Genomic DNA, 17,605 nt, shown 5'->3' with positions numbered 1-17,605 from the left:
AACTTTTCACCAAAACTCTGCATCTGTGAACAAATGACCAAAATCAGACTTGATGTAAAAGAAACTTTATTCAGGGGCACGTTTTTTGTTTTAGGTTAAAACTACTGTCTCCCTTAGAATCCATCACCATTAGATTTTCATCCCACTGAGCAAATGGGACCAACGAAACACTCGACTAACACAAGATCCCCAAACATCGTTTGGATCACAGTACAGAACATTAACGCTGGCATTTGTGATGAATCAGAGGTTCTGGAATGGGACTCTGCCACACACACACACACACACACACACACACACACACAAAGAAAGAAAGAAAACAATCTTTTATAAAGAACGAGGCACTTCACAAAACAACGTACAAAAGAGATTTCAAAGGGTGATTTTTAAATGTTTAAAATGAGGGGAAAATAATGTGATTAAAACAAATAATAATGAAAGGAAAGGGAAAATTAAAATGAAAGAGGGAAATCAGTGGATCACGGGGAAAGGCGGAATAAGAGCAGAATAAGGAGAGGGAGGTGATGAAGGTCCCACCAAAACCTGAACAGGTGAGTTTAAAGGAGACCACTGAGTCCACTGATCTCAGGCTCAGGGGGAGAGAGGTCCAGAGTCTGGGAGCCACAGCAGCAGATGATCTGTCACCTTTGGTCTTTAGCCTGGTGCTGCACAACCAGTAGGCTTTGGTCACTGGACCTCAGGGACCTGCTGGGGGTGTAGGGACTAAGAAGATCACCAATGTAAAATGGTGCTTGTCCATGTAAGGCCCTATAGACCAGAACCAGGATCTTGAAATGAACCCTGAAGTTGACTGGCAGCCAGTGAAGCTGGAGGAGAAGCGGGGTGATGTGCGTGTGTTTGGAGGACTTGGTCAGAAGCCGAGCACAGGCATTCTGAACCACCTGTAGACGGTTCAGGGAGGTTCTGCTCAGACACGTGAAAAGAGAGTTACAGTAGTCTAAGCATGAGGAGATGAAGGTGTGGAGAACAGTCTCAAGTTCAGAGCGGGACAAAATGGGACTCAGCTTAGCAATGTTCCTGAAATGGAAGAAGGAAGAGCGAACAAGAGAACTGACATGAGAATCCAGGGTGAGAGCTGGGTCAAAGGTCACGCCAAGATTCCTGACAGAAGGTTTGGTGTGGGAAGCAAGCTGACCAAGAGAGTCTCTGACTTTGGGAACCAGCTTGTCTGGGGCACCAAACACACACACACACACACACATATGCACAAGCACAAGCATGCACACATACATGCACACATAAGACACACACACACACATACACACACACAAACCACGCGCGCAGATAGGGTGGGGGATGGTTGGGGGGTGGGTGGGGGGGATCTATCCCCCCAGATTCAGATCAACCCCGATCCGTCCCCCACACTAAGGCCAGAAAGAAAACAAAATCAGAGTTTAAGCGCTTGAAGCTACTTTTACCAATGACATTGAATGCAGCATGACGTAAACAAACTCCGACTCCAGAGGCACCAAAGTGGTTGCTGCTAGGATGCAGGATGAAGCAGCGATTACTGCGTATTTAAAAAAGACCAACAGTGTAAGTAGGCGGGACCGATCTGTCTGTTTATGCGTGTTGGTTCTAGTTTCAGTACGTTGTTGTCAGTGTTGGGACTTACTCGTTAAAAGCGCCAAAGCCTCATTGCTGACTTTAACAATTCTCATCTACAAATATGATCCCTCATGAAGTTACTACTTTACACCAGAAGATAGTGGAGATGCGGAACCTTCAGGCTGAGCAAAGTTTGGGAGTTTTTAGAGTTTGAAAATCGCCTCCCGCCGAGAGGCTCCCAGTCGGGGAGAGGAGGAGACGCACGCAGCATGAAGAGCGCATATATTAGATAAAACGTATAATTGCCGGCAGGTCTGGTCTTTGTTGACTGATCACTTTGTCTGGTCGTGACTGACTCTGATTATGAAGCAGAATATTGACTCTGAAGAAGAAATTCACTCATCCAGCCGGGAAGATTGACGCTGCTGCAGCATCAGACAGCTGGTGCTGCACGAGAGGTGTGTGGAGTTTACAAGCTCCAAACGTTGGGTTTGATGTTTGTTTAACCTTCTCTGGGACGTGATGGATGTAGAAACGATGGTAAAACACCGCTAACGTGACAGACGTAGCGACAATGTAAAAAAAAAAAAGCCGTAAAAAAGAGGCAGATGCCGATGCGTTATATATGGAAGTCAAGTGTGCCACATAATCATAGAAAAGTAAAATATTAAATTTCGAAAGAGATTTATATATTTATATATAAATTAAAACTTTCCAAAGATAATGAAAATTTATAAATAACGTAAAAAAAAGCTGTGGACCAGCTCTATACCCTTGCAAGGGTGATGGAGGGGGCATGGGAGTTTGCCCAACCAATCCACATGTGCTTTGTGGATTTGGAGAAGGCTTATGACCGTGTCCCCAGGGGCACCCTGTGGGGGACGCTCCAGGAGTATGGGGTGGGTGGCTTTCTGTTAAGGGCCATTCAGTCCCTTTACCAGAGGAGCGTGAGTTTGGTCCGCATAGCCGGTAGTAAGTCGGACCTGTTCCCAGTGAGGGTTGGACTCCGCCAGGGCTGCCCTTTGTCACCGGTTCTGTTCATCACTTTTATGGACAGAATTTCTAGACGCAGCCGTGGTGTGGAGTGTGTCGAGTTTGGTGGCAGGAGAATCTCGTCTCTGCTTTTTGCGGATGATGTGGTCCTCCTAGCTTCATCCAGCTCTGACCTTCAGCTCTTGCTGGGTAGGTTCGCGGCCGAATGTGAAGCGGCTGGGATGAGGATCAGCACCTCCAAATCTGAGACCATGGTTCTCGACCGGAAAAAGGTGGCTCGCCACCTCCGGGTCGGGGGAGAGGTCCTACCTCAAGTGGAGGAGTTTAAGTATCTCGGGGTCTTGTTCACGAGTGAGGGTAGGAGGGATCGGGAGATCGACAGGCGGATTGGTTCGGCGTCTGCAGTGATGCGGACGCTGAGCCGATCTGTCGTGGTGAAGAGGGAGCTGAGCCAGAAAGCCAGGCTCTCGATTTACCGGTCGATCTACGTCCCAATCCTCACCTATGGTCATGAGCTTTGGGTAATGACCGAAAGAACGAGATCGCGGATACAAGCGGCCGAAATGAGTTTCCTCCGTAGGGTGGCCGGGCTCAGCCTTAGAGATAGGGTGAGGAGCTCGGACATTCGGGAGGAACTCGGAGTAGAACCGCTGCTCCTCCGGATCGAAAGGAGCCAGTTGAGGTGGTTTGGGCATCTGGTCAGGATGCCTCCTGGACGTCTCCCCGGGGAGGTGTTTCGGGCATGTCCTGCCGGCAGAAGGCCCCCGGGTCGACCCAGGACACGTTGGAGAGGTTACATCTCCAATCTGGTCCGGGAACGCCTTGGGGTCCTGCCGGAGGACCTGGTGGACAAGGCCGGGGAGAGGACGGCCTGGAGCTCCCTAGTTGGGATGCTGCCCCCGCGACCCGGACCCGGATAAGCGGAGGAAGACGACGACGACGTAAAAAAAAAGAAGGAACATATGGTCAGGCTGAAAAGTTTGGGAACTACTGCTCTAAGTGATACGTGAATTTCGTTTTATTATTTTTTATGTGCAGTTTTTTAGGGCTTTTATGTTTTCTGTAAAGATTGGTATGCTGAAAATCATTTAATGTTTAAATAAAACATGTTTTGCATAAAGCATGAGGTTTTGGTTAGTACTTGATTGGGAGAATAACAAATGACTGATTTAGTGTTGATCTGGCAGAGCTTTGTTGCCAGTGTTCCACTGCATAATGGCTTCAAACACGTATATAGTAGTGTTAGTTTTTTCGTAAACCGTTGGATGAAATTTCACAAACTGACTGAGCTCTAGTTAAGGCTCTTGCAATAGTGTGTGTATGTGTATGTGTTTGGGGGAGGGTACATTGGAAATTTGTCCCCCCAGTTTGAAAATCCCATCTGCGCCCCTGACACAGACACCAACATATGATTGAAGTTTTACCGGGTCTTTGTAGAAACACTGGTATAACAGTCTTTTTCTTCTTTAGATTACAGGGAGTTACAATAATTTATATTTTATTTTCACACTATTGTTATTGTCTCTTGTTCTTGTTCTCATGATTATTTTGTCCCTTTAGTGTGTCAGATTGTGCTCATTTCATTTTATCTTTGTCATGGCTCGAGGTAAAGTGTCTAACCCAAGACATGCAGAATCAGCACACGTAGTCCAAAGCAGTAAAGTAAAATGTCTTTATTATAAAAACGGGAACTGAAACCGCACAGGGAAGTCCTGTGGGATGAGCAATACGGCTCAAGTCTCTGAGGTGCTCAGGTTAATCAGGAGAGGAGGGGAAGCCGGGGAGGACGCTGGGCAGAGGATGAGAGATCCAGGAGGGGTGAGGTAGCAGAGGGAAAGCCAAACAGGAACGGCGGAGGAGGATGGGACGTGATGAGTATGTTCCAGAAAACGAAGACAGCGAGGGTGAGTAGATGATGAGATGATCCTGAGTGAGACAAAAACAGGCGTAAGGGATAATCCAATTCCAAATCCAAAATACAATCCAAGGTCATAAATCCACTAGTCGAAGGCGAGTCAAAACACGAATTAACAAGATCAAAGTTCAGAGTCGAGTGGCTGGTGCTACCTAAACTGGTGCAATCATCCGGCAAAGTGATGTGTCTCCATCCTCCTTTTGAACCCGCGTCCCTGATTGGGAAATCTCCTGCAGCTGCCGCTCCCCCTGCTCCTCACCTGTGGAGAATTAAGTTAGAGTCTGGTGAGAGGAGAAGGTGTGACTCACCTCTGCCCAGGAACATGACAGTGCCCCCCCCCCCCCCCCCTCAACGGACGCCCCCCGGCGTCCTAGCACCGGATCTGGAGGCCTCGAAGTCCGAGATGAGAGAGGGGTCCTCGATGTTGGACCGGGGAATCCAGGAGCATTCCTCCGGGCCGTACCCCTCCCAGTCCACCAAATATTGAAGACCCCGACCACGGGGTCGAGAGTCGAGGATGCGCCGAACCTTGTATACCAGCCCCCCTTTGTAGAGCTGAGCAGGAGGGGGCGGAGCCGGAACCGGGCACAGAGGGCTGGAAACGACGGGTTTGACCAGGGAAACATGGAACACGGGATGGATCCGAAGAGACGACGGGAGTTCCAACCACACCGTCGTTGGACTAGGAACCGCCGCGACCTTGAAGGGACCAAGGAACCTAGGAGAGAACTTCCTGGTGGTCGCCTTCAGCGGGACATCTTTGGACGACAGCCAGACCATTTGACCGGGAGAGTAGGTGGGAGCAGGACGGCGGTGTCGGTCAGCCAGTCGCTGATTCCTTTCCGCGGTCCGCTGAAGAGCCGACCTCGTGGTGATCCAGGTGCGGTGGGCCCGACGAAGGAACTGAGGAGTGGTGATGGTGGCATCTGTATGAAGGGGGAACAGAGAGGGCTGATATCCGAGGGAGGACTCGAAGGGAGACAGACCTGTGGCGGAGGAGACATGGCTATTATGGGCATACTCGACCCAAGCCAAATGCTCACTCCAGGTGGATGGGTTGGTGGCGCAGACGCAGCGAAGCATGGCACCCAACTCTTGGTTCATCCGCTCGCATTGTCCGTTGGTCTGCGGATGAAACCCCGAGGTCAGAGCCACCTGGGCTCCCAAGGCGGTGGCAAACTCCCTCCAGACACAAGACACGAACTGGGGCCCTCGGTCAGAGGGGATCTCTGTTGGGATCCCATGCAGACGAAAGACATGTTTAATTAAAAGCTGGGCCGTGACGGCAGATGTAGGGAGAGCCTTTAACGGCACCAGATGACAGGCCTTGGAGAACCTGTCCACAACAGTTAAAATGACGCTAAAACCATGCAAAGGTGGCAACCCACAAACAAAGTCCAAGGCAATATGGGACCAAGGACGGGACGGCACTGGTAGGGAACAGAGTAGGCCTGCTGGAGACTGATTGGTACCTTTTTGTTGGGCACAGACGTGGCAGGCCGACACATACTCCTTCACGTCTCTGTAGAGGGAGGGCCACCAGAAAGATCGCCTGATCAGAGCCACAGTACATCCTACTCCAGGGTGGATTGAGAACCTCCCGGTGTGAGCCCAGTGAATAACCTTTCCTCGTAGTGCCTGGGGAACAAACAGTCAGTTGGAGGGTCTGTTACCTGGGCTAGGATCCACCTTAAGGGCCTCCAGGACCTGATCTCTTATGGGCCAGGTTACTCCAGCAACGATGCAGGAGGCAGGCAAGATGGTGCTAGGAGCCGTCTCATCTTCAGAGGAGTGCTGGCGAGACAGAGCGTCAGGCTTCGTGTTCTTTGATCCTGGTCTATAGGACAAAACAAAGTTAAAGCGGGAGAAGAACAAAGACCATCTATACTGTTGAGGGTTCAGTCTCTTTGCCTCCTTAAGATAGATCAGGTTTTTATGATCAGTCCAAATGATAAATGGTAGTTCAGCCCCCTCCAGCCAATGTCTCCACTCCTCCAAAGCCAGTTTTACTGCCAGTAACTCCCTGTCCCCCACGTCATACCTGCTCTCGGTGGGTGTCAAGCGCCGTGAGAAGAAGGCACACGGATGAAGTTTGTGGTCTTCTGGGGATACTTGAGAGAGGACTGCACCAACCCCGGTGTCAGAGGCGTCCACCTCCACAGTGAACTGCCGCTTGGGGTCTGGTCTGGAGAGGACTGGGGCCTCGGTGAACCTCCTCTTCAGAGTCCTAAATGCAGCTTCGGCTTCTGGAGACCAGGAAAAGGGCTTAACAACAGAGGTTAGAGCTGTCAAAGGGGCTGCGGTCTGGCTAAAATTGCGGATAAACCGTCTGTAAAAGTTTGCAAAGCCAAGAAACCGCTGCAGTTGTTTCCTGGTGGCAGGGGTAGGCCACTCAGTCACTGCTTGGACCTTGTCTGGGTCCACCCTCAGCCGTCCACTTTCTAAAACAAAACCAAGAAACTTAACTACTGAAACATGAAATTCACATTTCTCGGCTTTTACAAATAGTCTGTTCTCCAACAGCCGTTGGAGTACCATCCGAACATGTTTCCGGTGTTGATCAATGGACCTAGAAAAAAATCAAGATATCATCAAGATATACAGATACAAAGTCATTAATGTAGTCCCCCAACACCGAGTTCACGAGTCTCTGAAACACCGCTGGAGCATTAGTGAGGCCAAAGGGCATCACCAAATATTCAAAGTGCCCCAGGGGTGTCTTAAAAGCTGTCTTCCATTCGTCACCTTGGCGGACTCGGACCAGGTGATATGCATTGCGGAGATCCAACCGCGTAAAAACGGTGGCATCTTGCACAGGTTCAAAGGTAGACGAAAGTAGAGGGAGCGGGTACTTGTCCTTCACCGTTATTTGATTTAAACCCCTGTAATCAATACAAGGGCGAAGCGACCCGTCCTTCTTGGCCACGAAGAAAAAACCAGCTCCCAGAGGCGAGGTGGATGGCCTGATTATGCCATTGGCCAAGGCCTCGGTGATGTATTTCCTCATACTGTCCTGTTCAGGTTTGGACAGACTGTAGAGGCGGCTGGTTGGGAGCGGAGCTCCTGGCAACAGGTCGATTCCAATGTCAAATGGACGGTGAGGTGGCAACGTGGCTGCTTGATCTCTACTGAATACTTGCTGTAAGTCATGGTACTCACTTGGTACCTGGGTCAGATCGGGCGGCTCCACAAGAGTCTTTTCAGAGTCCTTAGATCCAGAGGAAGCAGAGGTCAGGCAGGTAAGATGACACTCCTGACTCCAGGTCTCCACACGGCTTGATCTCCAGTCCAAACACGGGTTGTGTACCCTAAGCCAGGAATGGCCTAGAACTACTTGGTTCTGCGGGGAGGGAAACACAAATAATGAGATCATCTCCGTGTGTTTACCTGAGACCTGGAGCTGGAGTGGTTGGGTCCGGTGGGTGATTGTGGCCAGGGGCCTCCCATCCAGGGAGGACACAGTTAAAGGTTCCGGCAGTGGATCAGTAGACAGTCCCCAATCCCGCACCAGTTACGGGTCCACCAATGACTGTTCACATCCTGAGTCTACTAGAGCAGTTGTCTGGTGGCGACGACTGTTAACAGTCAAAGCACAGTCAATAAGAAAACGGGAGGTTTCTTTACCTGAATGACTGCCCACCAGAACTCCCGGAACTACTGGTGGGCACGCCCTTTTGACGCCGCAGGGCAGGTGTGCACCATGTGTCCTGGTTTTCCACAGTAAAGGCACAACCCTTTACTGTAACGATGTTGGCGCTCCTCTGGAGTAAAATGGGTACGTCCCACCTGCATGGGCTCCTCGGGTGAGTCCAGAGGAGGAGACCTATGGGATGGACGATGTACTGCAGGTGGTGACAAATCCCTGAACGGTGTCTTCTGAAGCTCCCTATGTCTCTTGTCGATAGAGATGCATAATGAGATCAGTCCGTCCAGGGTTGTTGGCTCGGGGCAAAGAGCCAGCTGGTTCCTTACCCGATCGTTCAGCGCTTCGATGAATGCTGCTTTAAGGGCATCGTCTCCCCATGATGTCATTGCAGCCAAGGTCCTAAACTCCAGAGACATGTCAGCCACTGACCTTCTTCCCTGCGAGAGGTGCAACAGTCTTTTTCTGATGTCAGTGGTGGTCTCTGAACTGCAAAACGTCAGTTTAAAATCCTCCAGAAAGTCTGGGTAAGAACCAGACAGGAAATTAGGATTTCTGCTCTTAGCCTCCGCCCACCGAAGCGCCTTGCCCCTAAGTAGTCCAACAATAAACGAGATCTTCATTGAGTCAGTAGGAAAAGACCTCGGGGAGTCTTCAAACGCTAGGCGGCACTGTAGCAGAAACCCAAAGCAATCCTCGAATTCACCGGAGAAGGTCGGACATTGCCGAGGAGGAGCCGAACGGAAGTGGGTGATTTCCGGAGAGCCGAGCGCCTCCGGTCCAGGTGAAACCACACCTCCCGAGGCGTGTGGTTCTGTTCCGAACGCCGGAGCGGCGGCTGTCGCTGGAGCGGGGACGGAACCCGAGGCTGTAGAGGAGAGCTGCTCCTGAAGCTGCTGCAGGACGGTCTCTAAGCGTTGATAACGTTGGTTGGTGATATTCAGCTGCTCCATGAGGACGGGAAGTGTCTGCTCTTGTTGGGACATCCGGGTAGCCAGATCTGCGAGTGCTGATTCCGCTGGATTAGATGTGTGGCCGGATGATCCTGTCATGGCTCGAGGTAAGTGTCTAACCCAAGACATGCAGAATCAGCACACGTAGTCCAAAGCAGTAAAGTAAAATGTCTTTATTATAAAAACGGGAACTAAAACCGCACAGGGAAGTTCTGTGGGATGAGCAATACGGCTCGAGTCTCTGAGGTGCTCAGGTTAATCAGGAGAGGAGGGGAAGCCGGGGAGGACGCTGGGCAGAGGATGAGAGATCCAGGAGGGGTGAGGTAGCAGAGGGAAAGCCAAACAGGAACGGCGGAGGAGGATGGGACGTGATGAGTATGTTCCAGAAAACGAAGACAGCGAGGGTGAGTAGATGATGAGATGATCCTGAGCGAGACAAAAACAGGCGTAAGGGATAATCCAATTCCAAATCCAAAATACAATCCAAGGTCATAAATCCACTAGTCGAAGGCGAGTCAAAACACAAATTAACAAGATCAAAGTTCAGAGTCGAGTGGCTGGTGCTACCTAAACTGGTGCAATCATCCGGCAAAGTGATGTGTCTCCATCCTCCTTTTGAACCCGCGTCCCTGATTGGGAAATCTCCTGCAGCTGCCGCTCCCCCTGCTCCTCACCTGTGGAGAATTAAGTTAGAGTCTGGTGAGAGGAGAAGGTGTGACTCACCTCTGCCCAGGAACATGACAATCTTATGTTTTTCTACTTCTGTGATTTGGACTGAGTCTGGAAAAAAGAATACTACTATTACTACTACTACTACTACTAGACTGAGTGCAAAAGCGAAACGTAGCACGCAGCAATTAGCTGCTGTTATAGTGGATTGGCAACATTTCTACCGGCCACAAAGCTTAACACTTTAAAAGCATTCCAGAAGCATAGGGATATGTTTTTTACGCTCCGAGTCTTTTTTTTCAAAAACTTTCAAAATACTAGTCTTATGCAATTTTCCAGTTGCTTTACTTAAGAAGAAACCTCCGTAGCCGAGGTAAACAACAAAACAATAAACCACAAACCTGTTTGGATGCTATCGGCTTACTAAAGCTGTTTATAACACATATGAAACTGTATCTTTATTAATTTAAATAAAAATAACCATTATTAATTAGCTTCACATCATATGAATGCTGAATAAATCCCACTACATCGAGGTTAAAGCGGTAGATCAGACTTTGTTGTTTAAATGTCGACTAAAGTTTCCTGTTGAGGCCGAACCTTAAATGATGCAACTTCTTATCAACAAGAAGCAAAAACTGTCAGGTGATGCAACAACATTTACATTTAAACCAGTTTTTCCTTCCAGAACCAATGAAGCCTTTTAAATTTGTGTGAAGTATACAGAATTATTGTTGGGCTCAGATGGACGATGGATAATTTCTTACAGTGTCACATAAAAAAATGAGACAAACTTATTTATGATGTACAAACAGCTGTAGCTCTAAAGGGGGTGGGGTTTCCTCACCTGTCTCACCAGAATCTCATTGTTTGTATAGACATCAAGTCAATGTCCTGGTGCAAAAATGTCTACCAAACGAACAATACCTTTGGATGATGTCAGGTTGCGATGTTGGAGGACCCAAAATGCAGAAACCCAGGATGACACGAGGCAGAAGTTGCATAAATAAAATAAATCCTTTATTTTTAGGATGATCAACAACAAAAATCAATCCAAAAAGGCTGGGAGCCAAAGTCCAAAAATCCAGATGAAGATCTGGGTATCCAAATATTCTAAGGCATGAGAAGACTAAATCCAAATAGGAGGGGCACTAGAAGACATGACAGAATTACAAACAATGGACTGACACAAAACAGAGGCAAGACAGGGCTTAAATAACAGGGAGGGGTCATTAGGGAAATTGGGAGCAGGAGTGTGGAGTGAGGGCTGGAGGGAAGACAGGTGAAAATAATTATCAAAATGGGAAAACAGAATCTGAGGAGGGCCAAATAACCTAAAAACTCTAAAACACAAAACTAAACCTAAAGACTGCGGGAAGGACTAACACACACACACACCATCACACACACGCACACACACAGAACCGGAGCAGGATACTTACAAATGCACGTCGAGCTGGGGACAAAGAGGCTGGGGCTACGAGGACACAGAATGTAAATGAAGACCTGGAGGGGCTGGGGATGAATGAGATGGCACGGGACCAGGGAGGAATAATTTTAAAGGCTACAACATAAGACACCTAACTGAGACGCAGACAAAGGACACATGAGGGTGCTAGGAGACACAAAAGGGAATCTAGAGAGGGATGGAGAACACCAGGAGGCACATGAAGGAAGGGGCAGACGCAGACCATGACAGATGTACTTTGGGGGTTTTTGTACAAATTCGTAGGAAACAAAGACTCTGACAAAAATGAAGAATAATGGAGAAATAACAATAACGATGATGATTTTGTTCTGGATGTTTTCTGTGACGCAGCATCTTGTTTTTGCATCTTTCAGAGAACCTGAAGCTGAGTGAGTCGACCTGCAGTGATGAAAGAATGGGCTGGCTGGAGTTTTCGCTCAGCCACACGTGGACGATTCCTAAAATCCAACACTTTGAACTCTACGTACCTGGATGAAACACCCGAAACTGGACCAGGAAGTGAGGCTGGATCTGTAGGCTTCCACCTGGAATCAGTGTGGCGCTGAAGCACAGAAAAGCCGTTCAGGTGAAGCTCTGGCTCCAGTTTTGGATTCCTGCACATTGAAGGCTTCAGCTGTGAGGAAAAAGACAGAATCTGCACAGAAACTGGTCCGTTCCTCTGCTTTTTCTGTTTGCTGGTGACGTAATCATTTTGCATGTAGTTACGACGCTTCTGCAGCAGCAGCAGACATGCCGGTAGTGCAGACATATCACACAAAGCTTTACTGTGAGGCTCGGATTATGATGCATGTAGCACAACACCGACGAGAGCTGCTGAATTATCCACTCATCATTCATGTAGGTGATGAGGCTCAAACATGTCCGACCTGAGCCGTGTCTCATCTTTTAGGCACGCTTGTAGACAGGAGTCATCAGGATTCTGAACTCATAAAGAAAAAAATAATTCTTGCAAAATGTATAAGTCGAGCCTCTACTGACGGAGGTTTTTACTGATTAAAGTCGTTTTTAAATATCTGTCTTTAGATGCACATCAGAACACATTTAGAGCGACGCAAAGGCACCGACTCAGTTTCACCTGAACCTGATTGGATTTGGTGTCGATTTTAAACAGTTCTGCATCGTTTTCATCTGACAACCAGAATAACTAAACCCCAAAAACGATTCATGTTTCCAGTGAAAACTGGTTTGAATTTGACTTCACAAACGTTTCTTTATTGAAGAGATTTTGTCTTTGTTGCTTGATGCGTCCTACAGTGGCTCAGCTGGATCAGACTTTTCTGCTCATTTAAAAAAAGGCTAAATATTTTTTACTGTCTAAAAATGCTAAAACATCTTCTAAACATTTGCTTCAAAGCACAACTTCCTCTTGGTAAGTTATCTAGTCGGTGGCATTGGGCCCATGTGATTGTGAGTGTGGTGATTAATGCAGGTTTAAGACATTGTTATGTTTCTGTGTAAAATCATTAACAGCCTCTCTTCAGAGAAATAGCTTTTTCACTCTTCAGGATTGGTGGGCTAACAGAACCACATGCTGCAGTCTGAAACCTGTTCATGTTGCACAATTTGTGTAAAAAAACTGTTTTGTACAAATCCAAAAGCTTAATGCAGCTAAAATCTTGCAGCCTGACTGACCTTTGACCTTACGTGGAAAAGCAGCCACCTGCTCCCCACCTAACAGGAAATCACTGTTTGTAAGGTGGCAGCAACAAACTTGGATTTGGGCTCATCAGTCCTGAAGGATCTACACTCTATTTCTCTGAATGGAGGCCGTTCAGGAAGCTAAAAGTGTCCCGACCTCGTTTGACCCAAAGTCAACTTATTATCACTAATCTGTAAAATGTAGGATTTTTTCTGTTCTGACATGTTTGAACCAGTGTTAATTCTGTCAAGAAATTTTAATTTAGTTTTAATCTTTTGACTAAAATTCTTTTTAAATTTAGTCACAAGTTAGTCATCAATTTGTTTTAGTTTTAGTCTTATTTTAGTCAACTAAAACATGCGTTTTTTCTTCTGATGCGAAAGAAATGTTAACTAAAGCTACTTAAAACTGTAAAGAAATATGAAAACGTCATATTGGTTCAATAAAACTTGACGTTTATAATTGTTTCTATTACAATAATTAATGGAAAAATACCAAAATAAGTACCGGCAGTTTGAAATTGTGCCGCTCAATATTAATAAAATACAAAAATGTGTATAATGTGCAGTAACATTCGTAAACATGCCAGGAAATGACATCATACCATCAAACCACTAAAATGTGTTACTCTAAAGGTAAAAACTGTTCTCAGGTGTATTTAAGAGAGTTTTGATTAGACTGACACCGGAACGTTTCTCCTCACAAAAGCACTGCTAGAACACCGAAGGCCGGTCGTAACGGTCGTAACGACCACGAAAGGAAGATGGATTAGACAGCTCCATGAGCTCGGTTCGGTTCGCTGAGCTCCAGCACCAGCAGTCATCTGCTCGCTGCTAACGCTGTAACACGTTTATAACTGAGGGAAACCCGGATGTGGACTCACCAAGAAATTACGTTTCAGATCGTCACATTTAGATCTTTTACGCCTAGCTGCAGGCTTTTTCTCCCTTTAGACAAAACTTTTACCGGTACAAACATCAGTATATTTTTCTGTTAGGGGTAGCTTGTTTGACCAGCGGCCGGTTCTGATTGGTTCTTTTCTGGCCCCGCCTGTTCCATTTGCTTATTGGTCCTTTTTCCAGTTTCCTATATTTTCTGTTTCCTGATTGGATTTTTGTTTCTGTCAATTTTCATTGTCGTCTCTTATTTGTCACTGAAGATGTTGGCCATTATTCGTCATAAACTAGTCTTTATTGGTGGGTATGTTTGAATTTTTGTTCCATTTTTGTCCGCAAAAATTCATTCGTCACTGAAAAAAAACAAAAATCTTTAGTCACTGACATTAACACTGGTTTGAATATAAATGTTTATTGAAAGATTTAAATCTAAACCAGATGCAATAAGATCTTTGCTCACCGATGCGTTTTTAACAGATCCTCAGATTAAACTATGAAAATGCCGATTTCACTCTAAAACATGTACAGCACTAACTAGAGTAGGCCATCCATCAGTTCCATATTGGACTGAGTAATGTGATTTTATATGTGCACTAATTATTATTCTCGTTTATGGTCTCTGTTAACGTCCATCTGCATGCAAACGTCCTCACAGGAACAATATGTCTCATAATCTATCACTTCTTCATCATTTAAAAATGATGCTCTTCGTTTGAGAAATGCACGTTTCCACAGTAATGACATCGAGACTAGAGTCAGTTTTGCATGTAAAAAGCACAAAAAGGTGCACAGGACATAGTTTTACCTGCTCAGGGATAAAAGCAGTTATGGTCTCTGATTGAAGCTGTGGATTTGTTCCAAACTCCTCATGAAGCAGAGAATGAACCAGATGCTTTTGGTTTTAGCATTCCTCCTTTTGTCAGTTCTTGTGTTCTTTACGGTGTTTGGTGTTGAGAATGCACTCCGTCCCTTTGATGTTTCTTCTCTTCCTGTGAACTCTAACTGCTCTGAGCTGCTCACATGTAAACAAAGCGAATGCAACTGAAGTCACATATCAGACTGGCGGTGGTGAAAATAGCCATAATCTTCTGAAACACAGAGTTAGTTTACTGTTTCACACACTGATGCACGTGTCTTAATGCATTTTACTCTTTATTCTTTCACCATGTCGCTGCATGTGTATAGATGATGTTTAAAACTGCAGCTGTGTTTAAATCATTTATAGTTTTGTGCAAAAGTCTTAAACTAGTCGTCATTTCTGTATGGTTTCTTTTTGGCAGACTGACTTTATCTAGTTTTTTAACATAGTTGGGATCAAACGCTCTGCTAATTTTCTGAAGGTCTTTCAGAGTTTGGATGAGTTTCACTCGCTCCGGTCCCCAGAACCACAGGTTGGTCATGAATCGGGTCTAAAACCATCCCTCCAGCTGGTGAGCAGAGTCTGAGTCTGTAGGAAACAGGGTTAAGGATGAAGGAGGGTGTACACAGGTTTCATCAGGGTAATTGTGAGTGTCAAAGTCATGGTTGTGACGTTTGATCTCAGAATGAAATTGTGACAAATCTTTTATTTTAATTGGTAGAAACGGGTCACTGCCTTTTGAATTTGATAAAGCTGGACTCAAACTGTTTTTATTCAGTTTGAATTTGAGGAAACGCTCTGAAAGACCTTCGAGGACTCTGGCAAATTGTTGATCGGGACCAGATCACAACACATTTTTGTTTGCTGGAAGCAAAGTGACCAGGAACGTCGTTGAGGATTTTCTTTCAGTGAAAAGTGAAACTTGTAGCATCCACAGCTGAGGACAGGATCAGGGACCAGACTGGACTCATACGGGTAGATGGAGCATGGCGTCTATGTTTTAAAAACAGCTCACGTAATGAAGAGCACCGCTCTCTCCAGAGGGACGTATTTTTCTAACATTTTTCAAATGTCTTGTATTTCTTCTGCACTGATGAGTGTTCTTTAACATTACTGCACATTGTGTCTCACAGTTTCTGTGATTCTCCTGAGTGTTTTTTATTTCAGACCCAAATATTTAACCGTGATGTTCTTGTGTGACGGTCACCTTAGCTTTACAAACTCCAGACTTTGTTCATGTCAGATAATTAAAATAAATAAACTATTTCATTACTTCTACGACATTCTGTGTTGTTTGGTTATAAATGATTTTGAATGCTCCAGATGTGGCTGAAAGACCAGTTTCTGTTTCCTCTTCATCCTCTGATAAATATGGAGGAAGACGAGCAGCTGAATCAACTCCATCCTCCAATCGTGTGCTTTTTCTAATAAAGTCTAAACAAACTGTTGAATTCCAGCCTATAAATCAGACTGTCGCCTGCTGATTATATAAGAAACAAACTCCAGTGATGTAAAAATCAAAGCACAAAATGATGCAGCTGAAATCTCAGACTGTTTCTTTTTAGATTTATCTGTAGCTTGTCTTCTGTCAGATTACTAAATAATAATTTGATCCGTTTTAAATGTTTTTCTGTCTAAACGTTGGAAACTGGTCCTATTTTTTCTGAACAGCCTCCATTCACAGAAATAGAGATTACATTCCTTAGGATGGATGAGCCTCCTGAGAGTAAAACAGATTTATTTTGTTCTGGATAAACTGCTCAGCCTAATCTCACCTATGAGGTTAGATCCTGCAGGGTGGCCCTGTTCAGCTTAAGGCGGGCGTACACTGTGCGGCTTTTCACTCGTAGCGTTCAGCTTCAGCTAAAACTGTACGACTTCCCTGCAGAGCAGATCTCACGAGTCATGTGCTCACACTGTATGTCTGGTAGCCAGGGGCGTCGGACTGGGGGGGGAAAGGGTACCGTTTACCCAGGGCCCACTGCAGGGAGGGGCCCTGAGACAGCTTTGAATAAAAATGTTTTATTGTTGTTGTTTTTTCCCCCCCCAACTTACTTAATGTCTTAATAAACTTCCCTTTACCTGGATAAAGAGGTTAAGAAACAGAATTTCGCCTTAAAAATAATAACTGAATAATCTCTGAGGCATCTATCACCCCTTAAAAATGTGCAAAGTGGTTTAGTCCACACCAGCGGCCAGGGGCTGCACGGCCGCATGTACAGCTAATGAGACATCGCAGATGCCGACAGCCAGAGCTGGAGGCAGGAGAGTCAGTCATGTCTTTTCCCAGGAAAGGGAAATCTGGCTTCCAGAAAAGAAGAGAAAAGAAAAGAAAAGAAGGAGAAGGAGAAAAAGTTAATTGAACAGAAGCAAGTATTGACTAGGTTTTTCAAGAAGGACGGTGAGCAGCAGCAGCAGCAGAACACAGTTTTAGCTGATATTAGCTAGCTCTCAGAAGCTGCATTTATGTAAGGTGTTCAGTGTTAAACGCCTTTAGTTTCACCATCAAGATCAAATATAAATTAATTAGTGTTATCAGTGAAAACACTAATTAATATTTATATTTATATATAAATTAATCAGAATTATTATCGCGGGCGGCCACCGCCAATTAATTTGCGGACCTCGCAGTAAAAACAGGTTCACTCTGTGTGGATATTTCAGCTCCTTCCCAGTCATGGACCAGGACAAACTTGGTATCGATGGATTCATGGTAATCTCAGGAATGTGAAGCTGCCACTGTTTTTCGTATAGCATGATGACACTGGTGTTAGAAGATTGTTATTGACTTGGTTAGATATTTTAAGCCTATTTTAAATTTCTTTATATTTGATCTTGAAAACGGACAATCTTATAATTTGGCTGATAATGAAGGGATTATAAAATTTAGAGAACATTACATTCACAGAGAGAACCTGGTTTATTTCATGTCATATGTATTTAATATATCAATATTTATCAGCAAAGCTTAACATCATGA

At 45.7% G+C, this 17,605-nt stretch overlaps 1 protein-coding gene and 1 long non-coding RNA gene across 4 annotated transcripts in view; one reads left to right on the top strand and one right to left on the bottom strand.

Moving 5' to 3' along the window:
• Window positions 1–15,903, top strand: part of LOC107396311 (nck-associated protein 5) — a 150,794-nt gene extending 134,891 nt beyond the window's left edge. For all 3 annotated transcript variants that reach the window (XM_070552926.1, XM_070552924.1, XM_070552925.1), the window contains one exon: window positions 11,585–15,903. In XM_070552926.1, the coding sequence (XP_070409027.1) occupies window positions 11,585–11,586 (2 nt within the window). In that variant the 3' untranslated portion in view covers window positions 11,587–15,903. The remainder of the gene's footprint in view (window positions 1–11,584) is intronic.
• LOC139070541 (uncharacterized) lies at window positions 4,221–4,813 on the bottom strand. Its single transcript, XR_011521025.1, has 2 exons — window positions 4,630–4,813; window positions 4,221–4,488 (listed from the first exon to the last, which is right to left on the bottom strand). It is a non-coding gene; the product is annotated as an uncharacterized lncRNA (long non-coding RNA).
• Window positions 15,904–17,605: the final 1,702 nt, after the last annotated feature.

The sequence above is a fragment of the Nothobranchius furzeri genome, chromosome 7, assembly GCF_043380555.1.
Source record: "Nothobranchius furzeri strain GRZ-AD chromosome 7, NfurGRZ-RIMD1, whole genome shotgun sequence".
In the NCBI taxonomy this organism is placed as follows: Eukaryota; Metazoa; Chordata; class Actinopteri; order Cyprinodontiformes; family Nothobranchiidae; genus Nothobranchius; species Nothobranchius furzeri.
The sequence above is the reverse complement of the archived record's forward strand: the minus strand, read 5'-3'. Positions and strand labels throughout refer to the sequence as shown.